The 21,912-nt window shown below is 40.7% G+C and overlaps 1 protein-coding gene across 14 annotated transcripts in view; it reads right to left on the bottom strand.

Annotated features, from left to right (window-relative positions):
• The window catches only part of anks1b (ankyrin repeat and sterile alpha motif domain containing 1B), a 609,252-nt gene that overhangs the window by 224,414 nt on the left and 362,926 nt on the right, over window positions 1–21,912 (bottom strand). For all 14 annotated transcript variants that reach the window (XM_052034200.1, XM_052034196.1, XM_052034194.1 and 11 more), the window contains one exon: window positions 10,362–10,505. In XM_052034200.1, the coding sequence (XP_051890160.1) occupies window positions 10,362–10,505 (144 nt within the window). The remainder of the gene's footprint in view (window positions 1–10,361; window positions 10,506–21,912) is intronic.

Below are 21,912 nucleotides of genomic sequence, written 5' to 3'. Positions count from 1 at the left end.
GCCACTCGCTCTCTTGTCCCACTAGTGGTACCTCAACATGATGAGAAGCATTGTGAAGTTGTCTGAAAATTGAAATAATTGAAGTTGGCATGTTGCCTGGATTCTATCCCATGAGTGCAGGTTAATCTCATAACTCTGGCTATATTTGGGGGCAATCAGATTGAGCACCTGCAATTTCAATAAGGAATATTCAGTCTAACTGGTTGAAGAGACATGTTGTTGCTTTCCTGCTCAGTCACCCCGCAGATCCTCTGCAAAGGGCATAACAGTGAAAAATCTCTCTGGTACCTATATGATGTCATTCATAAGTCCATTAAAAAGCTGTGGCAAGCTGCCAGCATAATGAATGATGAGCGCCGTGCCTTCATGGCTGACTCCAAAATCTGGTCCATTCTGATGAAACATATGGGCCCAGCACAGATTCAATTGTTACACAGTGAATGGAGACAAATTGTATTGACTACTGTTTAACTGGCATTTGACAGGATTCATCCTGTCGATTATTTAAATGCACAACATGTGGTAAAAGCCCTCAGCACCAGGTCTTTACCTGGATAATGTTTTCCCCTGTTTGTATTTCTTTTATAGGATATGTAGATCGGTGTCAAGGCAACATTTATTGCCCTGTATGTATCAATGGTGCTGAGGTGGAGATGGTTGAGAGCTTCAGGTCCCTTGGTGAAAATATCATTGATAGCTTGTCCTGGTCTAACCACATAGACTCTATGCCCAAGAAAGTACACCAGCATCTCTACCTCAGAAGGCTAATGAAGTCCGGCGTGTCCCCGTTGACCCTCACCAATTTTTATAGTTGCACCATAGAAAGCATCCAATCCAGATGCATCACAGCTTGGTATGGCAACTGCTCTGCCCAAGACCACAAGAAACTGCAGAGAGTTGTGGACACAGCTCAGTCCATCACGAAAACCCCTCCATTGACTCTGCCTACACTTCCTGCTGCCTCGGGAAAGCAGCCAATATCATCAAAGACCCCTGGGCATTCTTTCTTCTCCCCCCCCTTCCATCGGGCAGAAGATATAAAAACTTCAAAACACAGACCACTAGGTTCAAGGACAGCTTCTATCCCACTGTTATTAGACTCTTGAACAATAAAAATGAACTACTCTCTCAATCTCATGGCCTTTGAACCTTATTTGTCTACCTGCATTGCACTTTCTCTGTAATGGTAAGTGTAACACAATATTGTGCATTCTGTTATTGCTTTTCTCTTTGTACTACCTCAATATACTTATGTTTTGGAATGATCTGTATGGATGGCACTCAAAACAAATTCTTTCACTGTATCTCGGTACATGTGACAATAATAAACCAATTACCATTCATAGAACCATAGAACAATACAGCACAATACAGGCCCTTCAGCCCAACATGTTGTGCCGCCCTTCAAACCACACCTAAGACTATCTAACCCCTTCCTCCCACATATCCCTCTATCTTAAATTCTTCCATATGCTTATCTAACAATCTCTTGAACTTGACAAACGTATCAGCCTCCACCACCACCCCAGGCAGCGCATTCCATGCACCAACCACCACCAAAACCCTCCCTCTGACATCTCCCTTGAACTTCCCACCCATTACCTTAAAGCCATGTCCTTTTGTTTTAAGCATTGATGCCCTGGGAAAGAGGCGCTGGCTGTCCACTCTATCTATTCCTCTTAATATCTTAAGTGGGTGCTGAGCTGCCTTCTTCAACCACTGCAGCCCGTCTGGTGAACGTACACTCACAATGCCGTTGAGGAGGCATTTCCAGGATCTAGATCTAGTGGCAATGAAGGATCATCAATATACCGTTGAGTCAGATATGTACGATTTGAAGAGGAACCTGCAGGCCTTGGCATCCCCTCATGCCGACTGCCTTTGTCTTTTGAGCGGTAGAGGTCAACTGTTTGGGAGGTGCAGTTGGAGTCAACTGAGTAAATAATTTCAGTCCATGTTGTACATGATACAGACTGCAGTCACTGTACACTGCTGGTGGATGAAGTGAAAATTTAGGGTGGGGGATGGAGTGCCAGTCAAGCACACTGTCTTATCCAATATAATGCTGAGCTTCTGAAGTACACCTGGAGCTGTACTCATCCAGGCAAGTGGAGAGTATTCCATTATTCTCCCAATGGTAGAAAGGTTTTCAGATGTCAGGAGGTGAGTCACTCACCACAAAATACCCAGACTCTGATCTGCTCCTGCAGCGAGGAATGGGCAAGAGAGGAACGACTGCTGCCATTCAGCTATTTCTGCCAATGGATTGAACCTTTCTTTAATGTAGTTGTTGAAAAGCAAATGCATCTTTGGTTGTGGGTGGTCTTCAGGTTGCTACTGAGCTCCCAATTTTCCCTTCATGCTTTGTCTCCTTATCTCTCCACAGTCATTGACACTACATCACAGCCAACAAAATGGCACTCTAACTAGATCCTCAGCACCTCTCCATAACTCAGTTCAAATTGCCTTACACTTCTGAAGGCTAATTCCCATATTTCTTTCACTGTCTTCAAAGATCACCAACCATAACTTACGTTCAAACCAGCTCCAGAGCTTCTCCCACATATCCTGGCACATGTGGCTGTCATGATCATTAAAATCATGTGCAAACAGGTCACATCAGTTATCTTGAAGCATTAAAGTGGCCCATAGGAAACAAAAAACTTGGTACATGTTATATGAATGCTTGTTGGCTTTCTTCAAGGAACGACATTCAATCTGTTTTATAACTGAATATTCCATATTTACTGCTGTATTCAATATACATTATTGACTTGGCTAGGCTGGAACATTTATATAAAAAGATAATAACTGTCATTTCATATGAAGGATCTTTATTTCCTGATAACTCATTTTCTATTAAATACTGAAAGAGAACATGATTAAGAACTAGCATGATGACAAGCACTTATCTTGGAATTTAAAAATGATAAATAGCACTGTGCTCACAATTTGGAGAAAATCCATAAAGTACACTTGTCAAGCAACAACTTGAAAATGTTCGATCAATGAAATGTTTGCCAGTTCAACAGTCATTAAATTTTATAGTTGACAACCAGAATATTGGCATGACTTCATTACAACAGCACAGATGAGAAATGACCATTGAGGTGTTCAAAGTTCATCCCTATGCAGAGCTCCAGTGTATTTATGGTGTACGTATTTTATGGAGCAGTGCATAAAAAGAGCATGGATATACATAGAAATTAATGACACTAAAACTGTGTTATAGTATACCAAAGGAAGAATCAATTTCTTCAATGCCAGAAGCTGTTTTCACTGTAGTCTTTACTTCCTATTTCAAAGAACTTGAACAATAAGGAGGTGCATATGAGGCCATTTTAACCTTGGACTCAGTTATGCACAGAGGCTTTTTCTTCCCAGCATGCAAGTGGTGGGCAGTTTTGATAGAACAAGCAAAGATCAAATGAAGACAGCATTAAGAATACATAAAACTTTGACTGGTTGATGTTTGGTTTTGTAATGGCTGTTGTCTAGAAATTCAACTGCAAAAAGCTGATATTTTCTGTAAAGAAATCTAATCACAACCATCTTTGTATCACATCAAAATTTCAACCACACACTTGTCAATCATGCTGGTGGTCTGATTTGATTTCTGGGTCAGGCATGTATGGGATGACCTCATTCCTTATGCCATGGATCTTTTGGAGCAATGTGGAGAAACTTGGACCTTGCTGTGCCGGGGATGCCCGTTGTTGGACACTCCCTGCTGAGGTTTCCACAGCATTCAACTGGATATTCTGCTTGGTGAGTAAATGGCCTATCCATATCTCTGGTCCCTCTCATCTTCACTGCACCAACTTCTACAACATCCATGATGCCTATTCTACTCCCCTTCCCTAATCGTCCCCATCCCTGCCCTCTAAATTCACCACAATTTGGTGCCGGTCCTGATTTCCTCCTTGAACACACTGCCTGCCTCCCTCACCCTGAGCCCTCAACACTCTGCTCGTTCCCACCTCTCTGAATCCGAATATTCTGCTGGTTTCCTACTTCCCTGATCCCTTAGTCGTCCTCCCCTCTACTCTCCCAACAATTATCAAATGCCAGTTCTCTCCAGACCTGAACCCAACTCCTGGCCAAACCCTGGGCTCTGTTGCCACCACTGCCAGCCTCCTGGTGAGAGAGGACCTCAGACTTCAGACACAGCAGAAGTACATAAAGTATGCCGCAGACTAAAATGGACATCAGCACACTATCTTCTGTACCCTTTTGGCATCCTATAACAAATGAACTTGAATTTTTAAGCATAGGTATATAAACATTGTTTGGAATGCTGGTACAACTGTCTCATGGTCAAGAAAACAGTACGATTATCCCTTCACTTCTATAACACCTGAAGGCTTTGGTGTGGAGCTCTGAACACAATCTGTGTGACTCTTTGCACAGGGGGATCTCAATACCCTGTTAAATTCTGTTCACTGATCTCCACCCAGGAGAAGCAAGGCTTCAACATTAGTACGAACCCTCCCTGTCACAGCAGTGCCCTCAACATCATGTTGATTAGGTCCATAACGGCAGCCTGGAAAGAACTGGAAGTGTGGAAAATCAGAATGCGTGTTAATTTGACTGCCACTGTTAAGATGGTTCTGGACCTGTTGTACATCTGCAGGCATGGCAAAAATGAGGATTTCCTTAAAGAAGAAGAGCCTTGTCAAGTATGTGTCTCTGTCAAGTTACTGGAAAAGTACTACAGATAAAAACCATTGTAGATAGAACCAGCTACTTCTCCCTTCTTCCATCTCTATCGAAACCAGCATATCACCCTGCTCTGTTCAGCTTCCCCTCCATCTTGCTGAAAGGCTTACATTTCTGCAAACAGCCTACAAAGTTAAACTCTGCACTAAGTCACAGCTTCTGAAACTGCATCATATCTAACAATGAAACACTAACAAAATGTGCGGAGCCAACTCTCCTTCCACTCAATCACTTATAAATCCACATGTCATTGACGGTCCCTAAATACTACATGGAGAGCTGGGGAAGGGAAGGAGGGTGGGGGTCTTTCTGCTGGTTCTTTGTCTGAGTTTAACACATGATATTAGCTAGTTTTCTGAAGACATAACTTGGAAGTGGCATGATTATTGTCACCATTTCCTTACTCTGCAGACTTCCAAGATGTGTGAGCAATATGCACAAACCTACGTGAAAGAATTTACCCACCTGTGCAGGTCGAGCTGACATTGTGTAGTGATGATCCTGGCAAGAAACCAGTACCCATCACACTGAATTAATAAGTGCTTACCGAGTTCAATTATTACTTTCTAGAACATCTAAATATTATACAGAAAGTAAAACATTTTTTCTTGACGAGTAGCCGGTAAGATTTAATTTTAAATAAATTGCCATGCACATTTACAACAAAGATTATGACAGAAACCTAACATTTATTCATTAAGTACAGATTCTACTGATTTTTTTTACAATGTAGTCTTGCAAACTGTTTCTTTCCTATCTAAAAATACCCATGGATGTTCCAGATGGAAATAAAATGTCAGTGCTGGGGTGTGAAAATAATGCAAAGATAATATGGACTGGCTTCAACAAACAGTTTGGAAGTATATGCAGGCTGGTCTGAATTTATTTTTATCTGTACAATGAGCTTACAAAGGTTAAAAAAAATTGGGTATCTAAGGTGTTTGTGTTGCTAAGAGCAACTCCTCCTGTACTAAAAAATATGGTGGCACAGAAGCTGGGGAAGAAAATGCTGAAAGGAAACAGGATGTGTTTGTTTCTGCTGTCTCTGTTTGTAAATTAAGGCAACACAGACATAACCATTTAAAAAAACCAATAATTTCTTATTTCATCGCCCAGATACAAGATGCTCTGACAATGGCTTAAAAAAGTTGCTAATGCACACTTCCTTTTGTGTTTCTTTTTAATGTGTGCATGTTACATCAGTCTGCAGCAGGGTATCATTAGCTCCTGCTGATTACTCATCTCCTGAATACGTATTAGAGTCTCTTATGTATTCACTGCAGTGTGACTGTGTGGGTGTGATGTTCTTGACATTACTAATGAATCTTTCGCTTGGCAAGTACTTGATGAAAAGGCTAAATGTATTTTAACACCCAACTGTTATTGCACATCATAAATGAAAGAATATGTATTTGGCCACCAATTTATTCACCTCAAATTTTGTGCACTGTTTGAACTTATTTGACAACCTTATTTCCTCATCCAAAAGATGCAACTCTTCATAAAACTTAGATACATCTCTAATGTTGACTTTAAGATCGAGAAAGGCAAAAAATGTATTTATTGTCAGCAGGTGTTGAATAAATTGAAATGATGTAAGCAGAGTATATTTTACATTTTGGTTCATGTCCTGCACTATAGCATTCAAAGAGTTAAGACAACGTCCAGTGTTTTTTGCATTTTTAAAGACAATTATTCCGACGTCAGTCCTGGATGTAGTTCAGCTTCACAGCTTTTGTTCATAACTATGGCACTTCATCACTACAGACCAGTATCCTTCTATACCCAAATATAGCACTTCCTTCCGCTCTGCTCTCAGCCTTGTTGCTTACTTCCAACTTTAAACACAGGGAATTAGAATAGAAGTATATCATGACGTCTGCAGCTCAGCAGTGCCCCACTGGTTAAAACACTTTCACTGTCTGCTGAGATTCCTCCCATTGGAAGTTATATTTTTATGAAACAACCAAGGATCGAAAGGAAGATTTATAAATAAAATCTCATAATTTTTAGATTGTATTGCAAAAATAAGCTAAAATAAAGTGAAGGCAGCTGAAACAACACCTCCAGCCATTTCTATTTTTTTCTTTAAACTACCTTCATTGCACCAGAAAAGTGCACAAGCTTCTAGGTTTTTGGAAGATCTCACAGCATGTTAGAAGCAATGAAATAATAATGTGCACTTATAATGTTGTCATAAGCTTTATAACACTCTACATAAAACTCTTTATAAAAGCATTATAAAACCCTAGTTAGACTGCATCTGGAGTATTGCATTCAATTCTGGTCACCCCATTACAGGAAGGATGTGGAGGCTTTGGAGAGGGTGCAGAAGAGATTTACCAGCTTGCTGCCTGGATTAGAGAGCACGTGCTATGAGGAGAGGTTAGATAAACTTGGGTTGTTTTCTCTGGAGTGGCGGAAGCTGAGGGGAGACCTGATAGAAAATTGCAAGATTATGAGAGGCATAGGTACAGTAGGCAGCCAGTATGTTTCTCCCAGGGTCGAAATGTCCAATACTGGAGGGCATGCATTTGAGGTAAGAGGGGGTAAGTTCAAAGGAGATGTGTGGAACAAATTTTTTTTTAACAAGAGAGTGGTGGGTGCGTGGAATGCACTGCCGGGGTGGTAGTGGAGGCAAATACAATAGAGGCATTTAAGAGGCTCTTTGATCGGCACATGAATGTGCAGAGAATGGAGGGATATGGACATTGTGTAGGCTGAAGGGATTAGTTTAGTCAGGTATTTAATTTCTAGTTTAATTTGTTTGGCACAACATCATGTGCCGAAGGGCCTGTTCCTGTGCTGTACTGGTCTGATCTAATGAGCATGGCCACACATCACAATCACACTGTGGAGATGGGAGCAGAATGGATATTGCACAAGAAACACTATTACTGAACAAAAGTTTTGAGGAGGCATTAGAAAGGGTAGAGAGGTACTAAAGACAAGCAACAATGCTGAATGAGAAGCGATGGGTGGATTATCCACCTCTGCTTTCTCCTGAGATCCCATCATCACAGAAGCCAGTCTTCATCCAATTCAGTTCACTCCACATGATTTCAAAAAAACAGCAAAAGCACAAGTTACAGCAAGGTGCATTGCACCAGACAATATTCCAGCTGTAACACTGAAGACCTGCACTCCAGAACCAGCTGGGCCTCGAACCAAGCAGTTCCATGACTGGAACAACAAAGGCATCTATTTAACAATGTAGAAAAATTCCCAGGTACGCCCTGTTCACAAAAGCAGGACAAACCTACTTCAGCGGATTACTACCTAATCAATCAAATCAGTCAAATGAAGGAAAGTATTGTTAACAGTGCTATCAAGCAGCACTTACTCACCAATGCACACATACATGAGGAGCACACAGTGGCTCTTCGTAAGTTGTGGAATGAGTGCACAACTTTATCAGCTACCATCTGTCCCATTTCTGGAAGAGCCTATAGTCCCCACATTGACCTTACAGGTAAACAGGGTGGTGAGGAAGGCATATGGCGTGCTTGCCTTCATCAGTCAGGGCCCTGAGTACAATAGTTGGGATGTCATGTTACAGCTGTACAAGAAGTTGGTGAAACCACACCTGGAATATTGTCTGCAGTTATGGTTGCCATACCATAGGAAAGATGTGATTAAGCTAGTGAAGGTGCAGAAAAGATTTACAAGAATGTTGCCAGGACTGGAGGGCTTGAGTAATAAGGAGAGACTGGATAGGCTGGGACTGTTTTCCCTGGAGCAAAGGAGATTGTATGGGGGGGACCTCATAAGATCATGAGGGGCACAGATAAGGTGAATTGTCACAGACTCTCCTATGCTGGGAAAAAGACTAAAACTAGAGGGCATAGGTTTAAGGTGAAAGGTGAAAGATTTGAAAGGGATCTGAGGGACATGTCTTTCACACAGAGAGTGGTGGGTATATGGAATGAGCTGCCAGAGGAAGTGGTAGAGGTGGCTAAAGGTGTGGTAGAGCTGGTTTAAAAGACATTTGTAGAGGTACGTGGATAGTAAAGGTTTAGAGGGATGTGGACCAAATGCAGGAAAATGGAACTAGCTCAGGAAGATAACTTGGTCGGCAAGGACACACTGGGCTGAAGGGCCTGTTTCTGTGCTGTATAGCTCTATGACTTGAATCCACAAGACCAGACTGGAGGTAAATGATTATCAATCCCAAAGGACTGCCTGAGAAGACTCACCAATAATCTGTTCACCAACGCCCATTTTGAGTTTTGCCATAGGGCGCCATAACAGTGTAGGTAATAGAGCTGTTGTCTCACAGTTGCCATGGTCTAGATTTGATCCTAACCTCTGGTGCTAGCTGTGTGGAGTTTACATATTCTCCTTGTGGTTGCATGGATTTCCCTGTGGTGTTCTACATCTCAAACACGTGCATTACGGTATGTCAATTAGGCACTGTAAATTATTGTTAGTGTGCTAGTGAATGGTAGAATTTGGGGGGGGGGGGGAGTGGTGGGAACGTGGGGAGAAATACAAAAAAGGATTAATGTAAGTAGGTGCTTGATCATTTGCATGGACTGAGTGACTCTGTATTGTATGACTTTGGAACACTTGGTTCCAGAACTTATCACAGCCTTGATCCAAAATTTACCAAAGATCTGAATTCCAAGGATGAGGTAATAGTGACTAAACTTTGTGGCATGGCAAGATGTGACTAAATGCACTATCAAGGAACCCTGGTAAACTTGAAGTCAATGGGCAACAAGGGGAAAACATTCCAATGAGTAGAGTCTATCTCAGCTGTGATTGTTTAGAGATCAATTATCCCAGCCCCAGGACATCACTGCAGGAGTTCCTTAGGGCAGTGTCCAAGGCCCAACCATTTAAGCTTCATTAATGAGCTTTCTTCCATCAAATTGCAGAAATATGAGACTTGGTAATGGTTACATAATATTCAATCCCATTTGCAATTTTCAGCAAATGCAGCATCCCATGTCAGCATGATGCAAGACCGAGAGAGCATTCAAACTTGGACTGAAAAAATGCCAGACAATGACCATCTCCAAGCAGAAAGAGTCCAATCACCTCCCCTCAACATTAAATAGAATTTTGGCTGCTGAAGCCCCCACAATCAACATCCTGATAGTCACCAATGATCAGGAGCTCAATTGGACCAGGCACATAGCAAGTCAGAGACTGGTTACTCTGCAGTGAGTGGCTTCCCACCTCACAACCCTACGCCTTTTCACCATCTGCAATACGTAAGTCAGGAATATGATGGGGTATTCTCTGCTTGCCTAGATCAGTGCAGTTCCAACAACATTCAAGAGGTTCAACACCATTAGGACAAAGCAGTTGGCTTGATTGATATACTATCCATCAGTCTAAATATTCACATCCTCCACCATTGGAACCCAGTGGAAGCACCTCCAAAACCTGCAACCTCTACCACCAAGAAGGACAAGAATAGCAGGTACACAGGAATACCATCACCTGCATGTTCCCTTCCATTCACACACCAACCTGACTTAGAAGCATATTGCTGTTTCTTCATTGTCATTGATCCTAAATCCTGGAACTCCCTACCCAACAACGAAAATGCTTCTTTAACAAGAATATCTGTGCTCTATGATAGATATGTAATTCCAGCCTTAAGATATTATATCGAAATTAAAAATAACCACCTGTGTTAAAATAGGGAAGCCAAGGGGTCGACAGCCATTACATGGAGTGAATGCTTCCCATAGTCTTGCTGGGCCACAGCTTTTCTCTCCTTCTTCCTCATCGGTCTGTGGTGTGCCTTTTGGAGGAGATGGCTGATCTCGTTGCTGGAAAAAATTGATAAAATTAATATGTAAACATAACTCTTCTATTATTCAAATTTATGACATGTATACTAACTGCTGGAGGTGGTGAGAGGGCACAAGCAGCAATCTATTGAAACCAGTTAGAGCATAACATTATGATCCTTTGCTAAACCATTTATAGAAGCAGAACAATTTCCAATTGGAACTCAAAGTGCTGGTGGATTTCAACATCTTTGCCAAAATTTTCAATGCCAGGTCTGTATACATTTTAGTACATACTTTAACATGTATTATACCAGTTATTTATAGAATTATTATTTGATATTCTATATGAACTTCACTCACTAAATTACACAAAGTTTAAAAAAACTTGGGCAGGAAAGACCATTAGTAATGGGAAAACAAAAATATTGCTTCACACCAACTTTTTCTGACAAAAGTGTCCTTCATTTGGTTTCATATATTGAATGCATAGCATTATTATATATCAAAATGCATTTATATAAGTCCTCAATAAGGATTGAATGGTTCTCAAAACAAGAACCCTGTAGCAATAGTGAAACACGAAATATGGGATACAATATGCAACTAACTAAACCAGCAGCTCATAATTTGCTATTCCCTTCTGCCAGCCATCCTCCACTTGACACAATCACTTCTCAATCCAAATTTTCTGGCCCATTGTTGCCAAAGTAACCTGTTGCTGAAACTGGTTGGTCAACTTGCCAGATGTTTCTGCCCTTCTGCCTTTTCCCAAGTGAATACTAATCCTGAAAGCTTCTCCCACCTCATTGAAGTTCTTAACCCTTTTTTCTTCTGATCATCCTACTTTGTTGGCTTCTCCCACTTGACTCTAGAGAGGTACTGCCACCTCGCAAACTGAATTGCAAACTAAATCTGAGGTATGTTAAACTTATCTAACTGGAAGAATGCTGAAACCTGTTCTGAGATGAAGAGCCTTGGCAATGCATGAACAGGATGAGATCATTTATCCCCTTGAGCTAACGTGGTTTTCCCAGAATAGATTGCCATGCTCTAGCTTAGGTCCAGTCTGGGATTAGTGCAGCTAACGTATAGTCCTCCATGAAGGCCAGCACTCCATGAGTGTTTTGACTTTTTTTCTGCCACGTATCAATTACATTTTAGAGATGAAAGTACATGGATCCCAGGCATATTTGGACCTCCAATGTTTCAAACTGTTTATCTTTTCACCTGGTTAAATCCAAACTAGATTACTGTACACTGAAATACATTTGCTTAGTCCTGTAATATTTCTTTGTAATTTAGTGTTTCCATTTACACAGATTACATTGCTCCCATTTTTGGATCATCTCAAACCTTGGATATATGGCTATCTATCCCATCATCTAAGTCATTATTAAACCAGTAAATGTGTTAAGCTTCAATATAGAAACTTGTAAGACCATATTAGTCACACAGTGCCTAGTCATTATCACTTCTCCCTGTCTGCTGCTACTCCTGCTAAGCTGTCTCCTACCAGTAAGGTCAATGTTACCTTTAATTCCACAAATTTCAATTTAAGCTGGAAGTCAACCAAGTTTATTGGGTATGACTTAAATCCACCTATTAAAATTTTCAAGGTGTTCATGTTTCACTCTCCTTAATCACAGACTCTAGTAATTCCCCAAAACAGTTATCAGGCTAACTGGTCTATAATTTTCATATTTCTCAAAACAGAAGAGTGACAATGAAAGAGAACTTGGGAAGATAATGGGTTATGCAAAATTTTCTCATCTATTTACTTCTGGGATAGAAATCAAGTGCACATGGGACTTAACACTCTTTTGTGCCATTATTTTCTTCATTGCCTACTGAATTTTGGTGAATCCCAGATCCCACAGTTTACCATTAATTTCCTTGGGATGTCCAGCACGTTTTCCTCTTACGCTTTAAATTCTGACACAAAATAATAATTCAAAATGCTGACTGTTTCCTTATACTTTTGGTCATTGGAAAGCCCCTCATGCTTGCGACTTGTACTGAAAATGAACACATTTTGCTTCTGCAGATCTCCCAACAGAAACTTGCTGGTTAAAATCAGCCCAATCCCACCAGTGAGGCACTGTTCATAAAACTGCTGAAAGAAACTTTGAGAGTCTAATAAGCCATGCCCTTTGGGTTGGCTGGCTGGCTGTTGAACCTTCCAAACCTTTCAAATATTTTGAACAATCATTTGTTATAAGTATATATGATTTGCTACTGGACTTTTATCCAGCTCTATGGAATATCTTCTTTAATATTATCACAAATTTAATTCCTCTGAAGTAACAACAGTAACTTGTATTTACTGTATATAGCACCCTTAAAGCTAAGAACAACTTAAGATCCTTCACAGATAAACTGAAACAAAGGCTGTTTGAAAAAATGCATTTGGTAAGACATTTATAAGAAAATACACTGTCAAAACTGAAAATTGCATCAAGTGGTTCAATACTTCTGCGTGGGAATGAATCCTGTCAGAAACTTCCACTGAATATATTTCCTTTGGCCCTCTCCATCTATTTCCAATAGAATTATAAAAGGCTATAAGAATTTTCGGTGAAAAAAATTTGAGACCCGACAATTTCACGATTGACTCGATTTCAATCCCTTAATACAAGATTACTACTTCAATCCATAAACATGAAATACGCCACTTGAATGTGCTAAATGTGAAAGCTGCTATCCAAACCTTGGATTTAAATTTAAATTCTGTCTCCAACTTTAAGTAGCCCTCCTCTCTTCTTGACCCTCCAATTCAGAATTATATTGTCCCTCCCTACTGATCCCCCTCCAGGCATTTATCCCTAAAACTGCGTTAAGTGTTACACCTGCCCCGACCACCACCATTCAGGGCCCTAAACAGTCCTTCCAGGTGAGGCAGTATTTCACATGTGAATCCATCGATGACATTTATTGCATTCGGTGCTCCCGGTGCAGCCTACTCTACATCGGTGAGACCCAACGCAGATTGGGGGAATCGCTTCGTCGAGGACCTTCGCTCTGTCCCCTGTAACAGCCAGGATCTCCTGGTGGCCAGCCATTTTAATCCCACTTCCTATTCTTACACCGACATGTCTATCCACAGCCTTCCCTACTTCCAAGTTGAGGCCAGACACAGACTAGAGAAACAGCACCTCATATTCCCCCTTGGTGGTCTCCAACCTGACGGCATGAACATCAATTTCTCTAACTTCCTCCTTTGTTTTCCTTTATCCCACTGGCCCTATCACCCTCTTTTTTTTCCCCTTACCTGCCTTCTTGATATGCCCATCACCCACATCTTCCTCCCTCCAGTTCCCCTCCTCATCTCCTTCCCTTTATTCCATGCTCCACTGTCCTCTCCTATCAGATTCCTTCTTCAGCACTTTGTCACTTCCAGCTATCACCTCCCAGCTTCTTACATCATTCCCACTTTCCCCCTCTCCTATCTACCTATCTTCCCCTCCTCACCTGGATTCACCATTCACCACCAGCTCTTGTTTTACCCCTCCCCCTCCCCCTTTTATACTGGCTTCTGCCCTCTTTTTTTCCAGTCCTGATGAAGGGTCCAGACCCGAAATGTTGACTATCTATTTCCCTCCACAGATGCTGCCTGGCCTGCTGAGTTCCTCCAGCATTTTGTGTGTTCCTGACAGAGTTTTATTTCTCTGCGGACACTTTCAGCCACTCCTGTGTGCCTGGGGAATATGTTAGGATCTATATGCATAGTCAGAACTCAACAGTACCCAAGGCAGAATGAATACACAATGACTCGGAGATAAAAATCAAAGAAACATGACAAAATATAAATTGTTCTGATAATAATCAACTGCACAACACTGTGAGGAGGTGGAAAACTAATTTAGATGAAAAAAATACTCTAGTATTACGTATGTTTACTTTTAATGCACATGGGAGACCATGTAATAAAAAATCAAAAATTCATAAACTTAAATCAGAAAGAACCTCTATATTCTACAAGGACACTTTATTAACTGATATCTTCAATGTCTTATATGCACAGTCCAATATCAACATTTGACAATAGGGCCACAGCATGTATTATATCACCTTTTGCCAAACAAGTGATGTTTCAAAATAAAGGCTCTTTGTCCATATATTCAATTGTGTATAGAATGTTAACTGCTTTGTGGTCCCAATAATTTTTGAGATCCTTCAATATTCAACCTTACTTTGGCATGCAGCAGTTTGTCACAAGTTATATTTTGTCATATCTAAGTGTTCATTTTAAATATACATTGGCAAATTAGTTTGCATCTCTTACTTTCTCAAGCTAGGTGTGATATCCTGACAGAAATCTAACAATTATTACGTGATATAATATGAAAATAATTTTTTAGCCATCTTGAACTTCTATAACTGAAAATTGTAAAAAAAATGAAGGGGTTAATAAAAATATTAGGCTTAAAAATCTTCACAGAAAAATGGATAATCTTGGCATACAATAAGAACGTTTGCTAAACACTACTTTCCATCTCCTACTTAGAAAAAGTTAACACTAAATATCTGCATAGCTGTCAAAGGTTTCTACATATTGAGGAAGTACATTTATGGCAAAAAATGCTTTTGGCTCTTGAAATGATATATTTTCATTGGTTGCTACCTTGTATAGTCCTTACTGTTTCCTAGATAAGCTTCCACAAACATTTTTAATGTAATCCTTGGGATCAAACACAAAAGAGTTAATTGCTGGTTTTGGACTATGTCCTTTTCCAGGATTCTCTCCTGGCTCATTTTCCATCCGGAAACAGACAAAAATGACCAGTATCAGCAGCACCATGTCCAATGCTTAAGGGATGCCTGAAGATTATCTGATGTCATATGGGCATGGATGATTTTCAGTTATCCAGCACTTAAAAGAGAATTTGGCCCCTCCTAGTAGTATCCCAATGTACTGAGCTCAAAGGCTTACATTATGACGTCTGTTTCTCTTTGTGAATATAGCTTAGGAAGCCAAATGCCACTAAAAAAGTGAATTAAAATAAATGTATATAGATCTTTGAGGAACAGGAGTGCTTCACCCATCTCCACAATCCTAGAGAACAGAGAGCTCCTTCTATAGCCTGGCAAGGCAGGCAACCTAAAATGTACAAGCAACGTGCCTGCAAATAACAGAAGCTCTCTGAATTTATTGAATCTATGGGGCAGCACAGTGGCACAGCTGGTCGAGCCACTGCCTCACCAGAAACCCTGGTTTAATCTTGACCTTGGGTGCTGTCTGTGTGGAGCTTGCACGGTGCTCTGGTTTCCTCCCACGTCCCAAAGACGTGCTAGTTGGTAGGTTAATTGGCCACTATTAAGTGCCCCTAGTGTGTAGGTGAATGGCAGAATCTGTGGAGAGTTGATGAGAATGTAGGGAGAACAAAAAAATGGGATTAATGCACGATTAGTGTAGATGGGTAGTTGATAGTCAGTGGGGACTCAATGAGCTGTAGAGCCAGTTTCCCTGCTGTTTCTTTCTGTGACCCAATGAAAAATGACCTAAAGCCAAACTTTAGTGATCTTCCAACCTTTGGTGTGAGGATGTGGAATCCAAGACAAAAAATAGGTTCAAAATGACTGCTATGCCCGCCAAGAGTGTACAGTAGTTATGTTACTAGTTCAATAATCCAGAAGTATGGACTGGGAGAAGCAAGTTCAAATCCCACAACTGCAGGTTAAGAATTTATAGCTAGCTAAATAAATCTGGATTAAAATATTGTATTAGCAAAGGCACTGGAGTATTAAAGGAAGTGGCCCTGGAAACAAAGAATGCATTGATAGTTATTTCTAAAATTCTTTAGACACTGGAGCAGTTCCTACTGATTGGAGGGTAGCAAATGCAATCCCAATATTTTTTTTAAAAGAGGATGGAAAAAACAGGGATTTTCAGACCAGTAAGCTTAACATCAGCAGTTGGGAAAAATCTAGAACCTATTATAAAAGATGCAATTACAAAACACTTTGAAAGCATTAATGGGATTGGACAAAGTCAACATGGGTTTATGAAAGGAAAGTCATGCTTAACAAATCTACTGGATATTTTGAGGATATAACTGGTAGAACAGACAAGTGACATGGTGTATTTGGATTTCAGAAGGCTTTTGATAAGACCCCACATATGAGGTTAAGGTGCAAAATTAAAGCACATGGGATTGTGGGTATTATACTGGAAACTTCTGAGAAGTTGTTGACAGACAGAAGACAAAGCAGGAGTTAACAGTCTTTATCTGGATGGTGGGAAGAGGCCCGCAGGGATCAATGGTTGGGTCCCAGCAGTTCACAATATATATATATTAAGGACTTTAATGAGGGAACTAAATGTAACATCTCCGAGCTTGCAGACAACACAAAGCTGGGGTGTGGGGAAGGGGGGTGCGAGGTGTGAGCTGTGAGGAGGATAGAAAGAATCTCCAATGTAATTTAGACTAGTTTGGTGAATGGCAGATGTAGTTTAAGATGAGGTTAGTTACTTTGTGCTAAAAGCAGAAAGACAAGGTTATCTGAGTGGTGGTAGTTTAAGGAAAGAGAAGGTGCAATGAAACCTTGTATACCAGTTGCTGAAAGCAAGCCTTCAGGTGCAGCAAGCAGTTTGGAAAGCAAATGGTATGTTGGCCTCCGCTGCAAGATAATTTGAATACAGGAGCAAGGATCTCTTGCCGCAGCTGTACAGGGCCTTAGAGAGAGCCCATCTGGAGTTTCGTGTCCTTATGTGAGGAAGCATTCTCTTGCCATAGAGGGAGTGCAACAAAGTATTAGACTGATTCCAGGGATGGATGAGGAGTTATTGGGTCTGTTCAATTTCTATTTATTGGCCTATAGAAGAATGAGAAGGAATCTCACAGAAACCTATAAAATTTGAGCAGGACTAGACCAACTAGATATAAGGGAGGATGTTCGCAATGGCTGGAGGGTCTGGAACCAGGGACCACTGCCTCATGATATGACGTATGCATTTAGAACTGAGATAAGGGAAATTTCTTCAAACATTTAAGTGATCAGCTTGTGGAATTCTCTATCACAGAAAGCACTGGATGCCAGGTCATTATATAGGCTCAAGGAGAAGGTTGGTATTTTTCTTAATGACAAAGGTGGGGTGAACAGATACTGAATTGGATAACCAGCCATGAGTGTGTTGAATGATGGAGCAAATTCAATGGACTGAATGGCCACTACTCCTGTTCGTTTCTTTCCATGAGCCATTTAGTATTAAAAGCTCATCTGGTTTAGGGACTGAAATTATCAATCAATCTCTACAGAATTTTAGCTCGACTCAATGAATTAGATGAGAGAGAGAGCATGGAAAGAGAAAGAGACGATAACTATCTTCTTCGACAATAAATGACATTACTATCCCCAAGTCTCCATCATCAACATTCTGAGAATTATCACTGACAAGAAACTTAAGTGCACCAACCACAGAAAGTGAACGTTCTGCTGTGAATGACTCACCTCCCACTTTGCAAAGCCTTTCCACCATCTACAAGGCACAAGTCAGGGGTGTGATAAAATACTCTCCACTTGGAGGAGCGCAATTTCAACAAGAATTCCAACACCATCTAAGATAAACCAGCTTGATTGGTATTGCTTCTTCCATCACATTAATCATTTACTGCTCAATATCCGGTGCACTTTCATTGCAACATGTACCATCTACAAATGCACTGCAGCAATTCGCTGAGGCTTCTCTAATAAGATTTCCAAAACCAGCAAAAAATATCACATAAAAGGAAGGAGGCTGCAGGTACATAACAACACTTCCAAGTTCCCCTGCAAATCACACACCATCCTGACTTGAAAATAAATTATTGTTCCTTCATTACCTTTGAGTCAAAAGTGTGGAAAATCTTCTTTAACATTATTGTGTCTAACATTCCATGGAGTCCATGTTTCCATAATTCCTCATGACAAAGGAGGAGGTCATTTGGCCCATTGGGTCTTCTCTGGATCACAGAACAATCCCATCCTCTCATTAATCTTTCTCTGTAACCTGTTCTCCTGACATTCCCATCAACTTGCTAGATTTTACCACCTGTTTACACATGAATTTTCAGTGGCAGTTTACAGGGGTAATTTACAGTGGTCAATTAACCTACTAACCTGCATATATTTGAAATGTGGGAAGAAAACCACAACACCTGGGGGAAACTCACACAGTCATAGGAAGAATGTGCAAACTCCACACAAGAGAGCACCAGAGGTGAGGATTAAACTTGGGTCGCTGGAGCTGTGAGGCAGCAGCTCTACTAGCTCTGCAGCAGTTCAAGGGGAGTTACAGACAGGCAATAAACACTGGCCTTCTGACTGTCATCCACATACTATGAAAAGATTAAAGAGAAAATATGGATTTTAAAACTGATGTATGTTATAGTGCATAATTACAATGTAAGCTGAAATGACTGTAGTTAATATGTCCAGTTAAGACAATGCAATGTTTATGAATACAAAAATCAGCAGGAATAAATATGAAATAGCTTGGTTTAAGAAAAGTGTTGCTAATTGACCGAGATGTGATTTGATGCAACAGCTGGCTACAGAGTTCAACTTATTCTATAAGTAACACTTTTGATCAATTTATTGGGAGAGATCTGTTTCACAAGATTCATATCTAATGTATGCCATGGAGCATTTATTGCAGGCCGACTTATTTTGACAGCAGGGGTATTAGCTGCTGATCCATAAATCTGGATTGATTTTCATCTGTAATTTTTATTCCTGGTGTTACCTCTCCATCTTGTAAAAGATACTAAAAATATTTGAGGTCAGGGATCATGAAGAGTTTATTGTATAAGAGTTTTCCAGAAATCCCTGCAGCAATGATATAGGATATAGCCAACACAAAGGATATCAGGACTTTATAAAACTGCTTTGGAATCCCAATGAGTTCCATTGCTTTTGACACTTAATGCATCATTTCAAAACTTAATCTCAGAAGATCTATAGAGCAATCTATAAAGGCTGAATTCCTTGAAGCAAACTCCAAACTTGTGATGTGTAAATCAAGTAAAAATGCAAGAACACTTGAGTAAAATCTGATTCATGGTATGACAGATCACACCCCCTAGGGGTGGTGTTCTGAACAATGAGATCAAATAGGATGACAGATCTCCTTCATTCAGTTCAATCTCATCACTTGCAATCTTTAATTGACCAAATAAAATTGGTATTTGATGCTTTCTACAGATTCATTATTTCCCTAATGATGGGTTAATGACTTAGTATTCCCAGCAAAAGCCTCATTCAACTGCTGTCCTGAGCATAAATTTGGCCAGTTTCTGGCCCACACAGTTTTTCTTTCAATAAGACAGAAAAGTACACAAACTAAATTGGGCACATTGACCTCTGCTCCATTAGCAAACATATGCTGTTGTTGTACCTCAGTTTATATCAGAAGTATTCCTTCACAAAATTGACATTCTGCATAAGGCTATTTTTTCCCCTCTAGATAGTACTTGAGGGATGATCTTTTAGACATTGTATAGAAAATTAAAAACTGCAATCTTAAATTAATGAAATATCTAAAAGACTATAGTGCACTATACAACATTCCAAAAGGACCACATTTTGAATTAACTTAATTTGCTACAGAGTTGGCAAGCTTGCACAGATATTAGAAGTCCATTTTAATGAGTTGAAGAAAGAATGGTTAGAAGTTTAAGAAATAGGAGTTCAATGAACAGTAAAGACATTACAGATACAAAAAGTGAATTCTTGTCATAGAGTCAAAGAGCATACAAACAGGCCCTTCAGCCCAATTTGATCAAGATGCCTATCTGAGCTAGTCCCACTTGCCCAGGACTGAACAAGGTGGTAAAAGTAGATATTGAACATAAAAATGCACTGCCAGCAAACTTGAACACATTTGAGTCCCTGCCTTCATCAAAATTTACCTTCCTAATTATTTTCTTAACTTATTTGTTACCTTGGTGAATTGTGCAAAAAGTTCTCAAATCCCTCCACGTGTCAATAATTTAGAAAATATTTTGCTTTTGTATTCTTCCTCCCAGAGTGAATTATTTCACATTTACTTGTTTAGTTCTCTGTCTATTAACTTTTTTATTAATATTGCTATTTACATTCTTGATGATCTTGGATACAATACTTTGTGTTTCACCTGAGCCATTAACTTTGATTGTAAATAGCTAAGGGTCCAGAAGTGATATTTGTGGCATTCCATAGAACAATACAGCACAATACAGGCCCTTCAGCCCACCATGTTGTGCCGATCTTCAAACCACTCCTAAGACTATCTAACGCCTTCCTTCCACATATCCCTCTATCTTAAATTCCTCCATATGCTTATCTAACAATCTCTTGAACTTGACCAACGTATCAGCCTCCACCACCACCCCCGGTTGCGCATTCCATGCACCAACTACTCTCTGGATGAAAAACCCCCCTCTGACGTCTCCCTTGAACTTCCCACCCATTACCTTAAAGCCATGCCCTCTTGTATTGAGCATTGGTGCCCTGGGAAAGAGGCACTGGCTGTCCATTCTATCTATTCCTCTTAATATTTTGTATACCTCTATCATGTCTCCCCTCATCCTCCTCTTCTCCAATGAGTAAAGCCCTAGCTCCTTCAGTCTCTCCTCATAATCCATACTCTCTAATCCAGGCAGCATCCTGGTAAATCTCCTCTGCACCCTTTCCAACGCCTCCACATCCTTCCTATCACGAGGCGATCAGAACTGGACACAGTACTCTAAGTGTGGTCTAACCAGAACCTTGCAATCATTACTTTGCAGCTCTTAAACTCGATCCTACGACTTATGAAAGCTAACATCCCATAAGCTTTCTTAACCACCCTATCCACCTGTGTGGCAACCTTCAGTGATCTGTGGATATGAACCCCCAGATCCCTCTGCTCCTCTACACTGCCCAGAGTCCTGCCATTTACCTTGTATTCCGCCTTGGAGTTTGTCCTTCCAAAGCGTACCACCTCACACTTCTCCGGATTGAACTCCATCTGCCACTCCTCAGCCCAGCTCTGCATCCTATCAATATCCCTCTGTAAGCTTCGACAGCCCTCCAAACTATCCACAGCATCACTGATCTTTGTGTCATCTGCAAACTTGCTAACCCACCCTTCCACCCCCTCATCTAAGTCATGAATAAATATCACAAAAAGCAAAGGTCCCAGAACCGAACCCTGTGGAACACCACTAGTCACAGCCCTCCAATCCGAATGCACTCCCTCCACCACAACCCTCTGCTTTCTACAGGCAAGCCAATTCTGAACCCACACGGCCAAGCCTCCCTGGATCCCTTGGCCTCTGACCTTCTGAAGAAGCCTACCATGCGGAACCTTGTCAAACGCCTTACTAAAATCCATGTAGACCACATCTACTGCACTACCCTCATCAATCTTCCTGGTCACCTCCTCAAAGAACCCTATCAGGCGAGTGAGGCAAGATCTTCCCTTCATAAATCCATGCTGGCTGTC

This window comes from Pristis pectinata, chromosome 19 (genome assembly GCF_009764475.1).
Source record: "Pristis pectinata isolate sPriPec2 chromosome 19, sPriPec2.1.pri, whole genome shotgun sequence".
In the NCBI taxonomy this organism is placed as follows: Eukaryota; Metazoa; Chordata; class Chondrichthyes; order Rhinopristiformes; family Pristidae; genus Pristis; species Pristis pectinata.
This window is presented reverse-complemented; position numbering and strand designations above follow the sequence as displayed.